The following is a 19,255-nucleotide window of genomic DNA, read 5'->3' as shown; positions in this document are numbered from 1 at the left end:
CCCACCAGATGCCACTGGAAGCCACAGGCAGGAGTTGAGGGCATGTCCTCCCTCCTGCTTTTACTCCCCTGCAACTGGTACTCAGAAGCATCCTGCCTCTGAGGTTGGAGGTGACCTATAACCCTCAGACTAGTAGCTGATGATAGACCTCTCCTCCCTGAAGTTAGCCAAACCCCTCTTAAAGCCATCCAGGTTGTTGGCTGTCACCACTTCTTGTGGCAGAGAATTCCACACGTGGATTATGCGTTGTGTGAAAAAGTACTTCCGTTTGTTGGTCCTAGATTTCCTGGTAATCAATTTCATAGGATGACCCCTGGTTCTAGTGTTATGTGACAGGGAAAAGAATTACTCTCTATCTACTTTCTCCACTCCATGCATGATTTTATTGACCTCTATCATGTCTCCCCGCAGTCGTCTTTTTTAAAAACTAAATAACCCCAGGTGTTGTAGCCTTGCCTCATAAGAAAGGTGCTCTAGACCTCTGATCTGCTTGGCTGCCCTCTTCTGCACCTTTGGCAGTTCTAAAATGTCCTTTTTTAGATGTGTTGACCAGAATTGTACACAGTACTCCAGGTGTGGCCACACTATCATTTTTCAACCCCCTTCCTAATGATCCCTAGCATGGAATTGGCCTTTTTTAGAGCTGCCGCACATTGAGTCGACACTTTCAACGAGCTGTCCACCATGACCCCAAGATTCACCTGCAAATTGGGCCACCTCACCTCTTACCCCTGCTTCTAGATTATTTATGAATAAATTAAAAAGCACCAGTGCCAGTACAGATCCATGGGGGACCCCACTTCTTACTTCCCTCCATTGTCAAAACTCTCCATTTATATGTACCCTCTTTTTGCTGTCCTTCAACCAGTTAGCAATCCAGTTAGCATGTACTTGTCCCCTTATCCCATGACTGCTAATTTTCCTCAGGAGACTGATGAGGAACTTTGTCAAAAGCTTTTTGGAAGTCCAGGTAGACTATGTCAACTGGATCACCTTCATCCACACACTTGTTGACACTCTCAAAGAACTCCAAAAGGTTTGTGAGGCAAGTTTTCCCTTTGCAGAAGCCATGCTGGTTCTCTTCCAGCAGGGCCTGTTCTTCTTTGTGCTTTACAATTTTATCCTCGAGGATGCTTTCCATCAATTTGCCTGGAATGGACATTAAGCTAACTGGCCTGTAATTTCCCGGATCACCCCTGGATCCCTTTTTTAAAATCGGTTTTACATTGGCTACTTTCCAGTCCTCCGGTAGAGCCTGATTGCATTGTCTAATGGTCCGACCGCCTCCCTGGCAGGTTTCCTGCTTCTAATGTATTTAAAGAAGTTTTTGTTGTTCCCCTTGATGCCTTTAGCTAAATGTTCCTCAAACTCTCTTTTCACCTCCCTTATAGTCACCTTGCATTTCTTTTGCCAAAGTTTGTGTTCCTTTCTGTTCTCTTAATTTGGATAGGCCTTCCAATTGCGGAAGGAAGTTTTCTTCCCTTTTATGGCTTCCTTCACATTACCTGTTAGCCATACTGGCATCCTCCTGGACTTAGTGGTACCTTTCCTCCTTTTGGTTATACAGTCCAACTGGGCTTCTAGTATTGTGGTTTTGAGTAAACTCCATGCATTCGGGAGCAAAGTGACTCTCCTGATTTTCCCTTTCAGCTCTCTTTTCACCATACTTCTCCGTTTAAATCAGTTTCCTCTTCTGAAATTCAAAGTGTCTGTGTTAGACTTCCTTGGTGATTCTCTCCCCACATGTATGCTGAATTTGATCGCACTATGGTCACTGTTCCCTAAAGGGTTGATGACACTGATATCATGCACCAGGTCCTGGGTTCCACTCAGTATTAAGTCCAAGGTTGCCTTCACTCTGGTTGGTTCTATGGCACAGTCATTCAGCGTATCTAGAAATGTGACCTCTCTGTCATTAACTGACTGTGAAATTACCCAGTCTATGTGTGGGTAATTGAAGTCATCCATTATTTCAGCCCTGCCTCTACCTGACACCTCCCTGATTTCCTCCTGCAACTCCCAGTCACTGTCAGCGTTTTGACCCGGAGGGCGATAGCACATCCCCAGTAGCACATTTCCTTTCAGGCCTTGTATTGTCACCCACAGGTTTTCTGTGGAGGACTCCAGTCCACCTAGGTTTTCTACCTTGTTAGATTCTATCCCTTCTTTAATATACAGTGCTACTCCACTTCCAATGCACTCCTCCCTGTCCTTTCTATAGAGTCCATATCCAGGATAACAGTGTCCCACTGGTTCTCACTGTTCCACCATGTTTCTGTTATACCCACTATATCTATTTCTGTGTTAGCAACCAAGCACTCCAGCTCAACCATCTCGGACACTTCTGGCACTGGCATATAAGCACCTATGCTGAAGGAGAACAATAAGGTTGTTCACATAACCATTACTAGGGCGGGGGGGGGGAGGCTGCGCTGAACCTACACCCTCCCCCAATGATTGACGCAGTACTGTGTGGAGTGCAGCTTGTGTGCCCACATGATCAGCTATCTGCACAGCTCTGAGCTGCGTGGATAGCTGGAGGCCAAGCTCCAGGTATCTCACAATGCACCATGTGCTGTGCATTGGAGGAATCCCCCTATGCATGCAGCCAGAGCACACACATGGCCCCAGCCCTGGGGTTGAGGATACACTTGCACCCTCTAACCCTGGCTATGGGCCAGGGTTAAAAATTTGCAGTGGAGGCAACGCCAGAATCAGCGGGGATCAGCACCTTTGCCCCGCAAGTCCCAGTCAGCCTCAATCCTGCTACTGACCCCAAGCAGCCTAACCAAGGTTGAGCTGCCCTAGGCTGGGTTAGGCTTTTCATGTGCACAGCCTCAGTAGGTTGGTTCACACAACCATCAGACTCAGGGTAGGAGGCAGGCTACCATGGTTTGCATGGTTGTGTGTACTCACAAAAATCCCTCCAGCCCAGGTTGCTCAAAGAAGGTTAGGTCAGTTTTCCTACCCTGCTCGTAACCAAGGTAGGAGGAGAAGAGAGCTCTCATGCCTTGATTCTCTGACCATGTGAACCCACTCCTTAAATAGCAAATGGGTTCTAAGTACTTGTCAGCGGAACTTTTAAAAACACTTTTTTATTTTGGTATTTTCACATAACCAAGACAGGTTGACAAACATGAACAGTCATCATTATCAATTGTAACAAGTCATGTATGTTATCATTTTCTTTGGCTTTTTAATAAATGAGGATGGATTTCAAGTGTTCTGGTTTAGCAGAACTAAGCAAAATGATGCTTCCCAGTCACAATAAATTGCCGGGGATGATGGGACCCACAGTCCAACAACAGATGGAGACCCTCAAGTTGGCCACCTCTGCCATATAACTTATGAAGTCTGCATCTCCACACAGCCCGTTTGAAATCCACAATGCAGGATCTAAGGACATACTTGCATCTATGAGGCAGTTTCTACTGAACACAGTGGAATTTCTCAGGCTCCGCTTGAGAAACAAAAACAGCGAATGCAAAGGGCTGTCAAAGTAAACAAATGCCAGAGAACCGTGAGAAATATGTGCTGCCTTTGAGCTTACATTTCAGGATGTTTTTAATAGGAACAAGTATGTAATATTCAGATGTGAACTACAATTTAAGAACTATGAAATTCTTTAGTGTGTTTGGAGCAATGGCGAGTTATCGGAATAAGGCCCTTAGCACAGGGCTGGAAGTCTGTTTGCTCATATGCTATTCATTTAAAAATGACATCCCATTCACTCTTATGTTCACGGTAGTATACTGCTGCGCAGTCTTACCTTCCCCTCCCTATACACACAAGAGATCACATTAAAAACAACAATAACTTTTTTTTTAAGTGGGGTGTGTGAGTGTGTGCCATGCACGGCCTTACACTCTTTCCACCTTTATCTGCCCATTTAAATTTAGAGAGTGTAGATTCTTCAGACCATGGAACAAGTCTTTTGTAATTCTGTCATTCCAAGTTACCATATACAGGGCACCCAGTACCACCAAGATCTCCTTTCCAGAGGTCTCATTTCCCCTCCATTTTGAAAATCCTTTCTGAGCAGTAGGAGAGGGCTCCCACTGCTTCTTACCATCTCCAGATCCTAGTGCAAGTGACAAGATGGCTTGCTTCTTAACTGTGGCCTCTCCCTGTGTGCCAGAAAAGGATGAAGGAAGAGAGACGGGATGGTGTGGGGGGAGCACAAATAATGGCTGGCTAATGAGCTAAGCTAAATTTTGTGGATCCCTGATGCTAACCATGGTTAATGTTAACCTCAGACAAGGTATAAGCCACACCATAATCCAGGGATCCAAAAAATTTAAAATAATGATGTACCACAAAACAATTTCTGTGTGGTCGCCACCAATTCCCTCTCTTCCCTCAGATCCTTAGGGATCTTCTGTCATTTGCAGTGGGATATGGAGCTAGTAAGAAAAAGTGGGGGCCCTCTCCTGAATCTCTCCTGCCATTTCTTGCCTTCTCAAAAATGGCAGTGGAAATGACACCTCTGGTAAGGAAACCTGTGCAGTGCTGGATGCACTCACCATTGATGAGCTTTCAAGTGGATCTGTAGATACCTACCACAGTCACTGTGGGAAAGGAAAGAAGGGAATTTGTATGGAAGAGAAGCAGCAGCACAAGACCTAATAATTAGGAGTACAGATTGGGAGTGTCAGATTGGGTATTCCCAATCTGTACCAGGTTTAAAGTATTAAGCAAATCCTTTATTTGTTACTTGTGATTACAAACATGTCCTTCTTCTCCCTTCTGTTTTCACTGCCACCAATGGAGCAAAGAGCAACTGCAAGTGGGGGAGGAGGAGATCCGGATCAGGACTGGAGAAATGGCAAAGGGTTAAAGTTTGATCCATCACCATCCCCCACAGCTACTAATCATATGCTTTTTAAAGGTCTTAATCATGCAACAGGCTTTTAGCTTGGCCCTAAAAAGGTAGGTAAGCTAGATGAGTGAAGCTGATACACTAGTAAATAAATGAGCTCTTCCTCATGCCAATGAATCCAATTCAGAAGTCCATCTTTTTAAAAGCAGCTCCAAGACCACAACACTAATTGTATGTGTCAACCCAGTGGCTACTGTATACCTACAGTTGTGTAATACACCCTTCAAGAAATAAAGGCAAGGAGTTCACGGCTGATTCAATTATTTACTCAGCTGTTTGATTAGAATTTTCTTCCTCACAGAAAACAAGATGGCATTGCACAATGCTTCTCAATGCTACATTTACTCAGACTAGGCAAGGATAACAAAAACACGTGTCCAAAATACCTCTCCCACAGTATCCTTTCAAGAAATTAATCTACCGCAAACTCTCTCAGAATAATCCAAGAACCACAATCCAGCAAGATCTTTAATCAAAATGATTCAACATCCTGAGCAATCGTTTTGGTTGGTCCTAATAAAGGTCTTCTTAGATTGTGGCTTTTGGCTTTATTCTAACAGACTAACATAGTTTCCTATGTACTCTCAAAAGTGAGTCTACAGCAAACTTAAGACTTCCAGTAACGTAACCTTCATGAAATAGTCACAAACTGGTGGCATGGCGGGGTGGAGCCAGGAATAAGATGGTGGCTTGTACAAAAATGCACATCAGCAAAACAGGGGATTTTAACTTCAAAACTGCTGTATTTCAGGAGAATTTTGCAGCATGGCAGGAAGGGAGCAAGAGAGTCTGATCTGTGGAGGAAGGAACTGGAGAGAAATTAATGGGAGATAAAGTAAAAGCAATGCTAAATGCCAAGAGAGAGAGAGGAATTAAAATGGCACAACCCTGTCCCCCACTCAGCCAGCCAATCAGATTTGAAGATATTGAATGGAAGGGAAGGAAGGGAGAAAAAAAGCCCAAATGCCTGGAGAGCTATTTCAGATAAGCCCAGTAGCCACCTAACGCCTGTCCCTACTACAAGACAGGATTAAGAGCCACAAAAACAAACAGGCCATTACTGGGATGGGGGGGCGAGCAGGCAGGGATCTCTCTATTTCTTGATCAAAACTGCCCGGATTGCCAGGTTTTAAATAAATCCTGGCAATGCTCATTATTTATTTATTTATTTTATTATTATTACTACTACTACTACTACTACTACTACTACTATTGATTCAATTTCTATACCGCCCATCCAAAATGGCTCAGGGTAGTTTACACAGAGAAATAATAAATAAATAAGATGGCTCATGAACTACACATAGCCACTGAATTAGGAACATAGGAAACTGCCATATACTGAGTCAGACCACTGATCTATCTAGCTCAGTATTGTCTTCACAGACTGGCAGCAGCTTCTCCAAGGTTGCAGGCAGGAATCTCTCTCAGCCCTATCTTTAAACCTTCTGCTCTTCCCAGAGCAGCTCCATCCCCTGAGGGGAATATCTTACAGTGCTCACACATCAAGTCTGCCATTCATATGCAACCAGGGCAGACCCTGCTTAGCTAAAGGGACAAGTCATGCTTGCTACCACAAGACCAGCTATCAATTCAGTGAACAGCTCATCCTGTCAGAGTAGGGAGTATATGGTGGCAGACCAATATCCAAACTCCACTCCTCAAAATGGGGGACAAGTCCAGTTGCTCCTGATGCTACTCACCAATGACCTTCTTTGTCCTCCCAATTGCCAATCCTGGAAGCAGGAAAACACAATTTAGGAGCTGGATTTGGCCTTGAAGCTTCCAGTTGACCATTTCTATATAAATTAAAGCAACCTGAAGTATGTATATCTCGCTCTATGCCATTGGTTCGGAGAATAAATGGTTCCTCACTGCCAGTTTGCAACGGGTTAACTTTCGTGTTTTTATCTGCTCCTTCAGCTATGAAGAAGAATGCAGTTTCAATATTTGTCATACCATTCTTCTCCCAGTCCTTCTGCTCACCCTTCACAGCAGAATGGGAAGAGAAAAGGAAGGAGAGAGGCCAGAGAACCTGCACCTGTATTCTCCACTATGGGTTGTTAAGAAGCAAGGAGGAGTCTCCAGATTGGGATTTGGCAATCCTATTCCTTTTAGAGATAAGCAAGGGCTCATCACCTATGGCACACCATGCCTTATCTGAAAGTTCATACAACTAAGATTTTGTTTGTTTTAAAACAAAACACTCAACCCAAGTTTATTTTTGCAGCTCACTATGATTGAAAATGTGCCTTATTCCAGCCTTGCCAGTGGTCTAATACATGCCTCTAGTGAAGACTGGCCTTCCATCTGAAAGAAGAAGATGTGCATATTCAACCTGTTGCCGAAGGTGTACAGTCATCCCTCACCAACCGTGAGGGTTCCGTTCCTGGAAAACCTTGCGGTTGGCAAATTCGCGGAAGATGATCCATTGAAACCAATGGCAAGCAGGGGGTTGGGGGAGAATCGTGGTTGCAGAAAGACCGAAAATAAGGTTTTTAAAAGACAGAATCGCCCCCTGGCCCCCAGATATCACCCCCGGAGCCCCCAAAATTACCCCTCAAAAATGTTTTTTATTTTAAAAAACTCACCAAACCTTGAATAAGAGCATAAGAACAGCCTTGCTGGATTAGGCCCAAGGCCCATCTAGTCCAGCATCCTGTTTCGCACAGTGGCCCACCAGATGCTGCCGGAAGTCACAGGCAGGAGTTGCGGGCATGCCCTCTCTCCTGCTGTCACTCCCCTGCATCTGGTACTCAGAGGCATCCTGCCTTTGAGGCTGGAGGTGGCCCACAGCCCTCCGACTAGTAGCCGTTAGACCTTTCCTCCATGAAGTTATCCAAACCCTTCTTAAAGCCATCCAGGTTGTTGGCTGTCACCACATCTTGTGGCAGAGAATTCCACAAGTGGATTATGTGTTGTGTGAAAAAGTACTTCTGTTTGGTGGTTCTAGAATTCCCAGCAATCAATTTCATGGGATCACCCCTGGTTCTAGTGTTACGGGAGAGGGAGAAGAATTTCTCTCTATCCACTTTCTCCACATCATACATGATTTTATAGACCTCTATCATGTCTCCCCGCAGTCGTCTTTTTTCTAAACTAAAAAGCCCCAGGTGTTATAGTCTTGCCTCATAAGAAAGGCCCCTGATCATCTTGGTTGCCCTCTTCTGCACCTTTTCCAGTTCTACAGTGTCCTTTTTGAGATGTGGTGACCAGAATTGTACGCAGTACTCCAAGTGCAGTTGCACCATAGTTTTGTATAAGGGCATTATCATATTAGCCATTTTATTTTCAATCCCCTTCCTAATGATCCCTAGCATGGAATTGGCCTTCTCCACAGCTGCTGCACATTGAGTCGACACTTTCAACAAGCTGTCCACCATGACCCCAAGATTCCTCTCCTGGTCAGTCACCAACAGCTCACATCCCATCAGCATATACTTGAAGTTAGGATTTTTTGTCCCAATGTGCATCACTTTACAGTTGCCAACATTGAACCGCATTTGCCATTTTGTCGCCCACTCCCCCAGTTTGGAGAGATCCCTTTGGAGCGCCTCACAATCCATTTTGGATTTCACTACCCAAAAGAGTTTGGTATCATCTGCAGATTTGGCCACCTCACTGCTTACCCCTGCTTCTAGATACTCAGGTCGCAATTGGCGAGGGAGGTCACAATTTCCCAGTCGCTGATACTCAAATCCGTGATTGGGGAAACCGTGATTGGCGAGGGATAACTGTACATTCAATGTTGTTGAATGTGTTGTGCACATTCAAGCCACATTTGCTCACATTAATCCCTTATTCCATTTCCCTCTACCACTCCTTCCCTCCCGCTGTTTTCCTTAGCAACTATAAGCCTCATAGGGCAGGGACCTGACATTTTCCTTGTTGTTGTTATTATTGTTGTTGATTACAAATCTCTATTTCTATTACTATTATTATTATTACTACTACTACTACTACATATGCCAGGGGGTTGACAAACCCCAGGTGCCAGGAAGCCACAAGGCCTAGAAATTTACCCATGGTGCTAGAATATTCAGAGACAGATTTATTTAAAAAGATCTTTCTTTGTCCCAGGCAGTCCTGCTTCTGTCCCAAGTATGTTACTTGTGAAGGGGATAGAGAGAAAAGCATTTACCACTGCCCCACACAATACCTATCACTTAAGTCTACTAATTTTGTCAAATGTCCATTTACAATACCTATTGTATTTTTGGGTTAGCTCCTAGATCCAAAGAAAATGTGTCAATGCCTGCTCTTCAATAAAAGAGTTCACAAAGTGGTTTGCATAGCAAAAGGAGAAAGAAAATGATTCCATGCCCCAATATAAAAAGGAAAACAAGACATATACCATTGCTATTCAGAGGACTGGCCAGCAGTTCTGTGGAGTTCTCCAAAGGACGTGCAGAAGAAAGAAGGCGATTCTTCAGGGAAGCATCTGCCGAGTTGTGTCACTGTGATGACTACGAAGCTATGCATCCAGAAGGGTGGGAAAGCCAGACAAGGAAGATGGTGTGTTCAAGATTCTAACCCAAGCTATGCAAGTCAAATCAGCCAAGCCTGCTCCTGCCTGCACGTGTGAACCCGCAGCAGCTGAGCGGCTGCCAGCAGCCACATGGCCACAAACCCACTAAAGAGCCCTGCCTCTTAAATGGGGTTAAGGGAATGAGCACTCCTTTAGCCTAATTCCCCCTCCACCCCAATCATTTAGCGCAGCATCCCCCCCCCTGCTGACAACCGGGGCTGGGATGACTGTGGGACTCCCAGCTGGCATTGGGGGAATCTTCATAATGCACTGTGCACTCATGTGGTGCATTATGGGAGTTCCGGGGGTGGGGCAACATGCCCCAGCCCCCTGACCCTCCACGCTGCCAGGAAAGGAAGCTGCACATCTGGGCACGTGATCTCTGTGCCCAGACTAGAGGCAGTCGTCATCTGGGGGAGGTAAGCTTTTCAAGGTTTCCTCCCCGCTCACCCTCAAGCCCCTTCTCTCCGATTGGAGAAAGGGCTCTCTGTGGGGCAAAAGTAGGTAGGAAAAGAATAGGAAAAGTAAAGGTAGGAAAAGATAATCAGGCTTCAGCAATGTTTAGGTGAGAGAGCCATACCAGTTAAAGATTTATTTCAATTGCAAAAGAAAAGTGTGGTGTTATGCGTGTTTGTCATTTGCTTGCTCTGTTGCATAAGAAATCTAAACTACAAGCAAAAAGTTATCTATTCTTTAGTTCCAGTAACCAGTGTCTCTGCCTGTCCATCACCTCCATACTCATTTTACCAAGCTACTGGGATATTTTTTTTTTCAGTTTAGAGGTTCTATCCTTGGGAAATATAGGTGGTGATAGCAAAATAGGGACACACGAGGCTTTACAGACAGGGCTGTTACCCCAATTCTCCTCTGGAAGAGAGTGTGTGCGTCACACACCAGCCATGCTTACCCCAAAGTCCATTTGAGATCCTTGGAAGCACTCCACAAACAAACTGGGCTTTGTCTTCTGAATTCTAGCTTATCTTGATATATTTCCAGGTTTTAAAAATGCTGATTAAGTTTACAGACTTTAGAAATCTCTCCCCACGCCCCAGTAGCTAGAAGAACAACACAGAGGCATGTGATGTGAACCTGCACCAAAAGAAAACCGAAGAGCAGAGGGGAGGGGCTTCATCCCTCAATGCCGCGAGTGCAATTCAAAGTGGCTTCGCTCAACACTTAGCCTGCAGCATGAAGCCATGTGTGAATAACTCCCAGGAAGGGTAATCTGGGTTTGTTTGGGGTTTTTTACTCCTTCCGAAGGGCTCTCCCTCACTGTATTCTGGGAAGCAAACATTATTTAAAGCAACAACCAGCCTCTGCTTTTCCATTATACATCACAGGGAGGTGATGTATTTGTCACTGACACAGAGGTAGTTTTATTTAGAGCGCTGACTATAATATCTGATCACAGCTACTGTATGCAGACCTGGTCATTTTGCTGGCATTAAACAATCACCTGGCACATTCCGTCCGAGTTCTGGCAACACTTTTCAGAAGAATATGAAATCCCAAGGTATGTGGCAAGTATCACCCTTCCTCCACCAACTGAGAAGTGTCTTTGGCTAACTGGGAACAGATTGTTACCCAAGCTGACCAAACACACAGGAGACAAAGAAGAATGAACTTAGCGTTCACCACAGCTTCACCAAAAAAGGGGAAAAGAGAGCTCTTTTGTAAAATACATATGTGAAATAGCCTCAGACCTCAATGAAAGAAGAGATTACAGTCATTACACAGAGTTGCAGAGAAGGCCAAGGGTTAACAAAGCTTCTGTTCCTTTTCCAACTTCCCAAATATATTTATATTGAAGTCAAGAATTATGTGGATTCAAAATTATATGAAAGAAGAGAAACCCCCAGAAATACAAGAAATGCAGAAGCCAGCAACATCTTTTCAAAACTTCACTTCTGTCCTGATTCACAACTCCAGCAATTTATCCATTATTTAAGGATGAATGAAGTTCAAAAACGCAAGTTTTTTAAAAGGATGACGTTACTGGGAAAATACAGGCCACACATACAAGCAGCAAGATAGCTGAAGCTCATGGTTTTTTAACTCCAGAAATCCACTCCAAAGCACAGTTTAGTGAATGTCATTAAGTCTGCAATTCTATGTACTTAAACTGGAAGTAAGCCCCACTGAATTAAAAGAGACTTACTTCTGAGTAGCCACACACAGGATTGGACTGCAAGACACTTTAATATTCAAGGGTCTATCACAACTGGGCTTTTAGTAATGTGAATTCGGCCAATTTCTTCACCAAAAATGGCTTGTTACGCAATGCAGTGGCCTAAGACCACTGTTCCCTCTAAGGCGTGCGCACATGTGTGTGTGCTCACAAGTTTTTGGATGTCCACTTAGTTCATTTTAGATCCTGCTCACGTTGAATCAGAAAGGCCCCATTCTGAATACAGGTACGCACACACTGCCTTGATACTGCCACCCAGAACAAAATTCATTCCACACAGAGATGAAAAAAATTAGAGGGACCACTGGCTAAGACCAGGGAGACTTGGATTCAAATCCCCTCTCCTACAGTGAAGCTCACTAGCTGGTCTTGGGTCAATCACCCATGTGTCTTACCCCATTTTTGACCTCCAAACAATCTTGTAATTCCATAATTGCTGCACTGAGTGAACTCCTGGGGGCAGAGAATCTATTACATTGGAATCCAGTCGAAGCCCAGGGCCACAGACAGAATTCAATATATTTTCCACCCTTTAAGATCTGCCGAAGAGTATCAAGGTGAACAAACAAAACTTATAGGACTTCTGAGCTAGTGGCTAAGAGACAGTGCCATGGATAAGGACTTGCCCAGTTTGAATCTCATTTCTGCTATAAACTCAATAGGCAGCCTTTGGCAAGTCACTTCTTCTGAACCTCAGTTCGCCAGCTGCATTACAGGAATAATACCTTGCAAAGTTGTTGTAAGGATTACATCAAATTCACACATGTGAAGCACACTGAAAAAGCAAAAAGTGCTAAGTATTACCATTCACTTTCAAAGAGCTGTCTATGCACATTTACTCCAAAGTAAATCCCAGTGTATTAAATTGTGCTTATTCCGACCTAACTATGCATAGAATTGGGACCCAGCAGAGCATCAACAGAGTGTGCCCATCACACACACATGTGATGAAGAGCCACAGCTAGTCTCAACTCCCTTACACACATACTTTTATAATACACACATTTACATTCATACATATCTGACATGCAGGCACTGCACATGAGAATCTGCAATCCATACGCTTTCCTAAAAATAAGCCCTATTAGTCAGCAGGACTCACTGCTATGTAAATAAGCACAGACAACACATCATTTGGGTGGGACTCATTCTGCACCTATTTTTATAATATGTTTTAAAGAGCGCACTTCTTTTAATTAGATTTCTTATCTGTTGCTTTACCTCTTATATGACTCATAACAATATAGAGTCATAGAAAAACCACAACGGCTGCAATCCTACTATGTACACTTACCTGGGAGTAAGCATCATTGAACTTAGTGGGAGTTATTCTTGAGTAGGCTTGCTTACGATTGCACTGTACGATTAGCATTCTTTCTTGGCATTTAACTCAGTAAGCCTTATAGTCTAACCGTATGCATGTCAGAAGTCAGGCTGCGTCCTATGCACCTTGGAGGAAGCCCCATTTAACACTGTGGGCGTGGAGCAAAACAGACCCCAAGCGCCAGCTATAAGGGACTTTACATTATAAACTCCTTGGGGCAGAGATTTTTAGTTTTGTCGTTATTCTGTAAAGAGCCCTGGACGTAGATGGCGCTATATAAACAAAAGGACAGCATAGAATTGGGCGATGAGAAATCAAGCAAGGCGGTAGCAAGTATCTAAACCAGGGCAGAAAGTTTTAGGAAATACCCTAAAACATCTGATGAAATACCCTAAAACTTGGGTATAAAACAAGGCAGAGAAGCAAATTTTAGGAAATGCCCCCCAAAGAAACGGATGGAACGCCGAGAAACTTTTTGGCTACCAGAAGGGGCGCTCTTTCCTCTTGATCCATTCAAACAAAAGAAGAGCCTTTCCCCCCTCCTTCTCCGACCCGTCCCCCATGGGCTCCCTCTGGCCCTGCCCGTGCCCCCCATGCTTCCCCCCGCCTTACTCACTCCTGAGGGCCCCGATCAGGAGGCTGCCGTCCTTGATGAGCTCCTTGATGAACTTGTTGGTGCGCTCCAGCTCGACCTCGTGACATTTCAGCCTTTCCTTAAAATCCGGACTATCCAAATACGAATCGCTGAACTCTAGAGTCGGCAGCCCCATGGCAGCGCCGGCTGCTGCAGCCAGCCCGGAAAGAGGCTCCCGGGGGTGGAAGCGGGTGGCGGCGCGGGCAGGAGAGCGAGGCAGCGAGCGAGCGGCGTCCAGATTCGCCCCCTGGCCGGACCCAGCCTCTGCTGCAAGCGGCGCACAGTTGCTGTCAGCAGCTACATGGCAGAGGCAGGCAGGAGGGCATCGCAGGCGCCGCGGGCTCCACACGGCGTCCCGCTGCTCAGCCTCTTCCTCCGGCAACTCTGGCTGGGGCTGTCCCTTCCCCGCTCCAGCGCTCCGCTTTGAGCCTCTCCTGGCCCAGCCAAGAAAACTCTCCTCCCAGGTCAACAGGCAGGCAGACACGCTGGAGCAGGGAGGGGGAACAGGCAGCTCTGATCTCCTGCTCCGGCCCAATCACCGAGCTCTGCCTGTTCCCAGGCCCCGCGCGCACCCCGCCGCCCTCCACCCTGCTTCTCCACGGCGCCATGCCCGCCCCTTCCAGCTGAAAAAAGGACCACACAACTCCTGAAAAAAGGAGACCCAAAACACTGGCATCCGTGCTTCTTGTTGTTATTATTACTGCAATGAGCCGCATACTTTGGTTGTTATGTGTGACGAAAAGCCCTCTTTTATTATAGTCTCATGACGAACAACCCTCTGTGTGGGTCTGAAAACAAGCCACAGGGAAATTATACAAATGGGGTTGCACAATGAAATGGTGACTGGCAACTCTGGTGGTGCTGAGCCAAGCTGTGTGTGGGGTGTGGGGGATCTGTCTGTGTAGAGCAGGGGTCCCCTTCCTGTGGTACTCCAAATGTTGCTGAACTACAACTCCCATCATCCCCAGGCACATGTAGCTGGGAGTGATGGGAGTTGTAGTTCATCAACATTTGGAATACCACAGATACTGGGTCTCCCAGATTATGTTGTACTACAATTCTCATAATCCCCAGCCACAAAAGGCTACAACTCCCATAATCCCCAGATGGACTAGGACTGGGGAGACCCGAGTTCAAATCCGCATTCAGCCATGACACTTGCTGGGTGACTCTGGGCCAGTCACTTCTCTCTCAGCCTAACCTACTTCACAGAGTTGTTGTGAGGAGAAACTTAAGTATGGAGTAAACCGCTCTGGGGTCCTTGGAGGAAAAGCGGGATATAAAATGTGTTTTAAAAAATAATAATAATTGGGGGACCCAGGTTAGAGAACCACTGCCATGCCATTCTATAACTGGATAGCCCTCTCCGTTGGCGTGCAGAGTAGAAAGCAAGGGGAAGCTGTCCCCACCCCACCCCCACCCCCAGATTGAGCCAGTCCCATTGAATTCAATGGAGCTGCCTTACTCTCAGGTAAATGGGTAGTGGATTGCATCCTTCCCCTCCCCAGAAAACGTCCAATGCCCTCCCCATAGAGGAGGGCCAACTGGATTAAGAGTATTAGGTGATCATGCTAGTCCAAAACTGCAAGAGCTCCAATTTGCTTCTCAGCTAAATTCAAAGTGCTAGCATATCAACTTCCCCCAATCATTTAGAGGTGCATGCAAGTTGCAGGTCTGTGTTGTGGGGGTTACCTCTATCGGATGGCAGGTGAAGGCCTAGGCAGAGGAGGCATCTGCCTATGGTGGGGAAATCTGAGGAGCGGCAAGTGGCCACTCCTCAAATTTTGCCATGACTCTCTGGGGGCTGTGGTAGCTGTGGGGAGGGAGGGCATGAGGGGAAATGCTCCCCCTTTTGTCTCTAAAAAGGGATGGAGGTGCTCTAGGTGGTTGGCTGAAGGGAGGGTGGAGGAGGGAAGAGTACCCCCTTATTTTAACCTTTTAAAGAAAGTGCTATGTATGATTTATCTGCGGCACCACGGTGGCCTCTGGCAGCGGCCCCTCCTCTCCAGTAACAGAGAGGGTTACTTGCAAAGGGGGAGTCACTGGCTCACTCACTGCTCAGCTCTGAAGCCGAGCAAGCTCTTGCCCTTCATTTCAGGCAGCATTTGCTGCCTGAACACCCTTTATTTTGCTTTTTCTCCCTCCAGTGAACTGTTCAGGCAGCAAACATAGGAAGCTGCTGTATACTGAGTCAGACCATTGGTCTATCTCGCTCAGTATTGTCTACACAGACTGGCAGCGGCTTCTCCAAGGTTGCAGGCAGGAATCTCTCTCAGCCCTATCTTGGATACCCCCCGGTGCATAACCTGGCGGTAGTCTATCCTCCCCCGCTCGATCTCCTTCAGAGAGTTGAAAGCCAGATCTTCCGTCTAGTATGGCACACAGCGTCTTTCCCTTTGGCCCGTGCAGTAGCATTTAAGGAGGTTGAGCGGGGAGGCCTAGCCCTACCTGCCCTGCAACCCTATTTTGTAACTGAATTCATGTCCTACAATTTTGGAAACTGGATTTTCGTGAATGTCAATAATATGTCCAACCTCCTGCAAAAAACCTGGGTCTCGCTTTTCGCTCTGCATTGGCGCAAGTCAGCATGGGGCATAGCATGGTGGGGGAAAGGATCTTTCAATGGTAATACCCTGTTTCCCCGAAAGTAAGACCTACCCCGAAAGTAAGACCTAGCAGTAATTTCTGATGTACCGCTAATTGCCCTAGTGCATTTTTTGGGGCTAAAATTAATATAAGACACTGTCTTATTTTCGGGGAAACACGGTATCACACAAAGCATTAAAAAGAGAACACCAGGACTACTTGAGAGTTTTGTTATTCACACTTTAAAAATGGAAGGTTGAACCAGATCTATTTAAAGGGTCCTCCTCAGTTAAGCAACTAAGGAAAACAATTTATGGAGAGATTCTAGAAGTGGGTTTTTAAAAACCTGATTTAGAAACACCGCACTTCACAGTACTTGTTGCAACCTGATCACTCTATCGCTCTCTTTAAGGAGAAAAAAGTCCCTTTCTATTTATGGGAAACAAGGTAGCCCTTATACCACCAAGTACTACCACTTAATGCGGCTAAGCCATGGCTCCCAGAGGACCAGCAAGAGTGTCCTAAAATCACCTGCAAACAGAAAGCTAGTGAGCTAGGCAAAACATTCAGAGAAACCCATTCACATTTCTTAAAAGAGTGTGTGGTAGCCAAAAGAGTGTGGCAGGGAGTAAGCAAGTTGTTAGAGTGGCCTGATTTGGAAAAACAGACTTGGGAAGAACTAACCTCGGGTTTGAGCGACAGAACCTCTTTTCAAGGTCCCAGAAAGAAACCTTCAAGGAAACGGGATGGAACGGGTGCCCTCATACTAGGGAACTGGAACATTCCCCTTCTCGTAATCAGGTTAGTAAACCTGTATGTCATTTATGCAATGCTCCTGCATAGGAATAGGGAGGGAAGACGCGACCAAGAGGTTCACACAGATGAGACAGTAAATCTCTTCTGGAAAAGTTTGTATGGTTATGTGCAAAAAGACAAGAGTACCTCTTCTAAACAGCAATGGGACAAATTGTGGAAATGGACATTGGACGTAAACCCCCCCCATTACCTGATGTGCCTTGTAATCCCCCATCCCCGAGTTACAGTACTGCCTGCATATACTTCATAACCTTGTGGGTTTCCAAATCCTTGTGTGTAAATCTTTGTAGATATATGATGTACAAACAACCACTTTGTATATAATTGTGCTTTGGCAACGTACTGTATGCTTTGGTAGTTTGTTGGTTCAATAAAAAAATCTTGTCCTATAAAAAATAAATAAATCTTGTCCTTTCTTGGAGAAGCTGCCAGGGAGGGAACTTGAAACCTTCTTCCCTTCCCAGAGCAGCTCCATCCCCTGAGGGGAATATCTTACAGTGCTTACACTTCTGGTCTCCCATTCAAATGCAACTAGGGTGGACCCTGCTTAGCTAAGGCGACAAGTCATGCTTGCTACCACAAGACCAGTGCTCCTCTCCACAACTGCCTGAAATGAGGGGCCCGGGCTCTCTGGAACCCGGGCCACGCCTGCTTTGCATGTGATGACAAAAAGGGGAGGATTTCACCTTGCGCCTCCCCACTGCGGCAAAAATCCTATTTGCTTATGGGCAGCAAATATATTAATCCGCCCCTGCCTCTAGCAGAGGTCAAACTGTAACAGTTACCAACATTTCCGGTTATGACTCCCACATCTATGGAAGCTATTACCAATGGAGATTCACAGGGTATAAGAGCTTGGCCTATTTAAGTGTGCTATTAAAGCACCCTTGTTTTCGCAAGTGTTTTATCTTTTATGTGATGGGAGAATTTTATTTTTCCCTGTGGTGGCAAAAAGCTGATGATTCCCTTACTGCTACAGTTCTAAAACTATGTCACTAATACAATGAATACCACTTTGAAAATTCTTGTGAATTGAACATTGAATTGTGCATTTTCAAATAAATAAATAAAGTATTTGAAAAGAGACTTCTACATGTATGTAATGGAGTAGGTCTAATGTCACCTAGATAATATTTTTGTTTCACAAGCAAGGCAGAGGCTGTACAGAGTAGACAATGACAACTCCATTCAAAGGGCAAGTCTCATAAGACCCCACTGGCAGGCAAGCCTAGTTCAGGCGTGGAATGAAACATCACATGATGTGGAAAGGCACCACGAAAATGTTCTCTAAGCAATTTACATAGCAAAAAGAATAAGAATGATGATGTTTCCTATATCTCATATAACATTTTTAGTGGTATTAATCCCTTAAGCAGCTCACCATTAGGTAGCTTTCTTGTCCTACGTAAAGAAGTTTGTTTAAAAAACCTCTTTCAAGATTCACTTTCCCTGGCAGAGCAAAAACGCTCTCCCATTGGCTGAGGTGGTTATGATATCAGCACTAGGGTTACCAACAGTCCCTGTTTAGCAGGGACGTCCCTTATTTCATCCCAAAATTGTCTCCCTTACGGGGTGCAATTTGTCCTTTATTTTCAGTTAATGGGAAGAACCTTATGGCTCAGATCAAACCAGTTATTTCCATTTATTTATTTATTTATTTATTTATTTATTTATTTATTTATTTATTTATTTTCTATGCCTCACTTTCAAAATGGCTCAAGCTGGTTTACAGCGTGATAAAAACAATTAAAACAAGTTAACAGTTAAAATCAAACTATAAAAACAGAATAAAACCAATTAAACAGCTAAAAAAAACCCTGGAAATCAGGGCATAACAAAAATAATAACAAAATAATTAATGGCCTCCAACTCATTTCCCTTCTCCCTCCCTACCAGAGTACTCTGTGGTTCTGATGGGCGGCCGGTCTAGGGTTGCCGACAGTCCCGTATTGGAGACTAACAGCATTGGTTAACAGCATTAGAGGAGAGGAGAGCTGGTCTTGTGGTAGCAAGCATGACTTGTCCCCATAGCTAAGCAGGGTCTGCCCTGGTTGCATCTGAATGGGAGACTTGATGTGTGAGCACTGCAAGATATTCCCCTCAGGGGATGGAGCCACTCTGGGAAGAGCAGAAGGTTCCAAGTTCCCTCCCTGGCTTCTCCAAGATAGGGCTGAGAGAGATTCCTGCCTGCTACCGAGAAGCCACTGCCAGTCTGTGAAGACAATACTGAGCTAGATAGACCAATGGTCTGACTCAGTATATGGCAGCTTCCTATGTTCCTATGTTCCATTATCCAGATA

The 19,255-nt window shown here is 45.2% G+C and overlaps 1 protein-coding gene across 3 annotated transcripts in view; it reads right to left on the bottom strand.

The window, feature by feature from the left end:
- Positions 1-14,079, bottom strand: part of ARHGAP42 (Rho GTPase activating protein 42) — a 254,291-nt gene extending 240,212 nt beyond the window's left edge. For 2 of the 3 annotated variants that reach the window (XR_008319529.1, XR_008319530.1), the window contains exon 1: positions 13,536-14,079. Coding sequence is in view for 1 of the 3 variants with exons in the window: in XM_053309902.1 (XP_053165877.1) it covers positions 13,536-13,689 (154 nt within the window). In the remaining 2 variants the exon portion in view is untranslated. The remainder of the gene's footprint in view (positions 1-13,535) is intronic. The other variant, XM_053309902.1, reaches the window with a different exon arrangement.
- Between the last annotated feature and the right edge of the window lie 5,176 nt (positions 14,080-19,255).

The sequence above is a fragment of the Hemicordylus capensis genome, chromosome 3 (genome assembly GCF_027244095.1).
Source record: "Hemicordylus capensis ecotype Gifberg chromosome 3, rHemCap1.1.pri, whole genome shotgun sequence".
Taxonomy (NCBI): Eukaryota; Metazoa; Chordata; class Lepidosauria; order Squamata; family Cordylidae; genus Hemicordylus; species Hemicordylus capensis.
The sequence above is the reverse complement of the archived record's forward strand: the minus strand, read 5'-3'. Positions and strand labels throughout refer to the sequence as shown.